Consider the following 2,898-nt stretch of genomic DNA (forward strand, 5'->3'; position numbering starts at 1 on the left):
ATTTCAGCAATCTCGTTGACTAGCCATGTGCGCAGAGACATAGATTTTGTTATAAAAGAGAAACAAGAAAAATGATATGGTGTTGGACCACACACCTTCAGCTCATTAAATGACAAACAGACACCTGCATCTGAGGTACACATTGATTTACTTGGAAGTTTCATACAACCTTCCAGTCAAATGAATCTCCCTATAAAAGATCCTTAATTATTTGGCAGTTTACAGTTAACATCGATCGCTTTGATTCCCAATATTGTCGTAACTTGTTGGTGTATTATGGTACCAAAACGACCCTTAAGCGAGGAGGAGGAAGAAGGAAATAGTTCTGGATTTCCTAATCCGGAATCAAATGAAAGTGGGTCTTCAAGGTGAGTGATTCAGATTCTGTAAAACGTCCAATAACTTTACGAGTTTTGATTTGCAAATTAATTTTCTTGATATATGTTTCAATTGCAGCAATGTTAGAAATGTGATGCATATGTTTTCTCATGAAGAATTTGAGGCAAGATTGGAACCATTAATTCGAGGAGTGGTACTATATATGATCATGTCTTCTTTTGTGAACTTATTAATAGTTTGGAATTCATTACACATTTACATGTTCTTTTGATAGGTGCAAGATGGGGTGCAGCTTGCAATTCAAAATTTCTTTGGTACACTACCAAGGTTGTATCTCTATCTCATGTTCATGTTGTTCATGGGGTGTACACTTGTCATCTCCACATATTATCTATCTTTATATAAGCTTTTGATGCATGCTAATGGTTTATTAGTTTGGCATATGTAATAGTTGTGTGTATTTCTTGTTTCTTCTATAGATCTCCTTCTGATGCACTTGATACGTCTAGTACACCATCCTTGCAGCTTCGTTTCCTCAATAGGCTGCTTCCTACATTTTTCACTGGAAATAGTATAGAATCTGAGGACAGGAGTGGTATAAAAGTAGGGTTATTTGATACTAATTCCAATAAGATTGTGTCGTTTGGACCCTTGTCTTCACAGAAGATAGTGCTTGTTCCTCTTGATGGCGATTTCCCTTTTGATGATCAGGAAGATTGGTCTGAGAGTTATTTTGATGCCAAAGTTGTATCTGCAAGAGTTGGCAAAAGGCCATTGCTGACTGGGGATCTTGTAGTGGCTCTGAAAGATGGGGTTGCTGATTTAGGCGATGTTGTTTTTACTGATAATTCATGCTGGAGGAGGAGCAGGACGTTTAGGTTAGGGGCAAAATTAGCCCAAAGTGCAACTGGTGGAGTCAGAATTAAGGAAGCAAAGAGCCAAGCCTTCGTGGTAAAAGACCAGCGAGGAGAGTGTAAGCTCCCGTTTCATATTTTATACATCGATCTCTTCTACATTCTTTATATTCTAAAGCTTTTCTATATATATGAAAATGGTGCGAGCTTTCTTGATTTATATGGGAAAGTATTTCATATGATTATAGTATTATAATACCCGGCCCTTTTAAGACACGTTAGACTTGCAATATGTCCATTTATGGGAGCATATTCAACTCGGAATAACATGATGTCCCCTTTTGATTCAGTTGGATCCACAAAATATGCTATAAATGCATGCTATCTTTCCTCTTCTTTCTCGGGTGTCCTCTCTTCCTTACAATCGACCATGAAAAGATGAATCACTAACTTTTTTTTTTTTTTGCATGATTCAGCTTACAAGAAGCACCATCCTCCATCATTGGGTGATGATATATGGCGGTTGGAAAGGATAGCAAAAGATGGAGTTGTGCAAGGACTACTGGCATCATACAAAATATATACTGTGAAAGACTTCCTACAGATGTATAATACCAACAAATCCTCACTATGTGGGGTAAGTGATACTTTTTTTTCTATATTTATTTGGATAGTGTCTATGAATTGAACTTGTGATCAGGGATGAATGACTATAATTATAATTTTGATAATATAAGGTACTTGGTGGGCCGAATAACAACAATTGGAAGAAGATTATCAAACACGCGAAAGCCTGTGTTGTAGATGAGAAGCTGTACATGTACAGCTGTGTTGCAGAAGGGATCGGGATTTTGTTCAATTCTATTTTGGAGGTTGTGGGTGCAACCTTTGATGGTGAATATCATATCTCCATGAATGAGCTTACCGATTTCCAGAAGGTTTGTATTTCATATATACCTCAAGACTTATACACTTTATAATCTTTTTCTTTTTTAGTAAACCCTAGTCATTTTGTAAAATTAAACTGATGTTTCTATTATGATTTGCAGTCTATGGTGGAAGCCTTGAAGCAACAAATTTACAAAGATTTGGAGGGGATGTTACCAATGGAAGATTTATCAATGGTTGCAACACCGGTGCTAACAACCAACCTTCATGGTGACCACTAATTAACTCCAACCCTAACATTAACGTTCCCCTCCCGAATTCATTATATTAAAGGAATAATAAAAGAAAAGAAACAGAGAGAAAAAGAAAGAAACGAGATAATCGTCCTCTTCTTTCTTTCAAATTCATTGCAATTTGAGAATACCGTTTATAAGGAAAATTAATATAAATCTTCATTTCTTTTCTATTCTCTGCTTTCCAATAACTACACTCAGGAGTAAATTTTTTACCAATCATCCAGTTTTATCTCTTTTCTTTCCTTTAATGAAATTTTAGAGCAATGAGTAAATTTTATATTATTTTTATGTAAAATTTATTCTAAAACACTTTTTATGTTGCAACCATACTAAAATTATATTTTTAATATTATAAATTCTAATATAATAATTATAATAGTTATAAAAGATAACAAACCAACGCTATTATTTTAATGAGTAAATTACATGAATGGTCATTGTTGTTCGGGATAATTTATGAGTTTGGCCTTTAATTTTTTTTTAACTCTGACAGTCCTTAAAATATAATTTTGTTACGTATT

General features: G+C 34.6%; 1 protein-coding gene across 1 annotated transcript; it reads left to right on the forward strand.

Moving 5' to 3' along the window:
* The first annotated feature begins 217 nt into the window (after positions 1-217).
* Positions 218-2,547, forward strand: LOC145051510 (calmodulin-binding protein 60 B-like). The gene is made up of 7 exons (XM_078999456.1): positions 218-368; positions 457-532; positions 614-666; positions 819-1,312; positions 1,670-1,830; positions 1,931-2,131; positions 2,243-2,547. The coding sequence occupies exons 1-7, from the start codon at positions 277-279 to the stop codon at positions 2,360-2,362; spliced, it is 1,197 nt and encodes a 398-aa protein (XP_078855582.1). The 5' UTR covers positions 218-276; the 3' UTR covers positions 2,363-2,547.
* Positions 2,548-2,898: the final 351 nt, after the last annotated feature.

This window comes from Lactuca serriola, chromosome 5 (assembly GCF_051521515.1).
Source record: "Lactuca serriola cultivar US96UC23 chromosome 5, Lser_US96UC23_V15, whole genome shotgun sequence".
Taxonomy (NCBI): domain Eukaryota; kingdom Viridiplantae; phylum Streptophyta; class Magnoliopsida; order Asterales; family Asteraceae; genus Lactuca; species Lactuca serriola.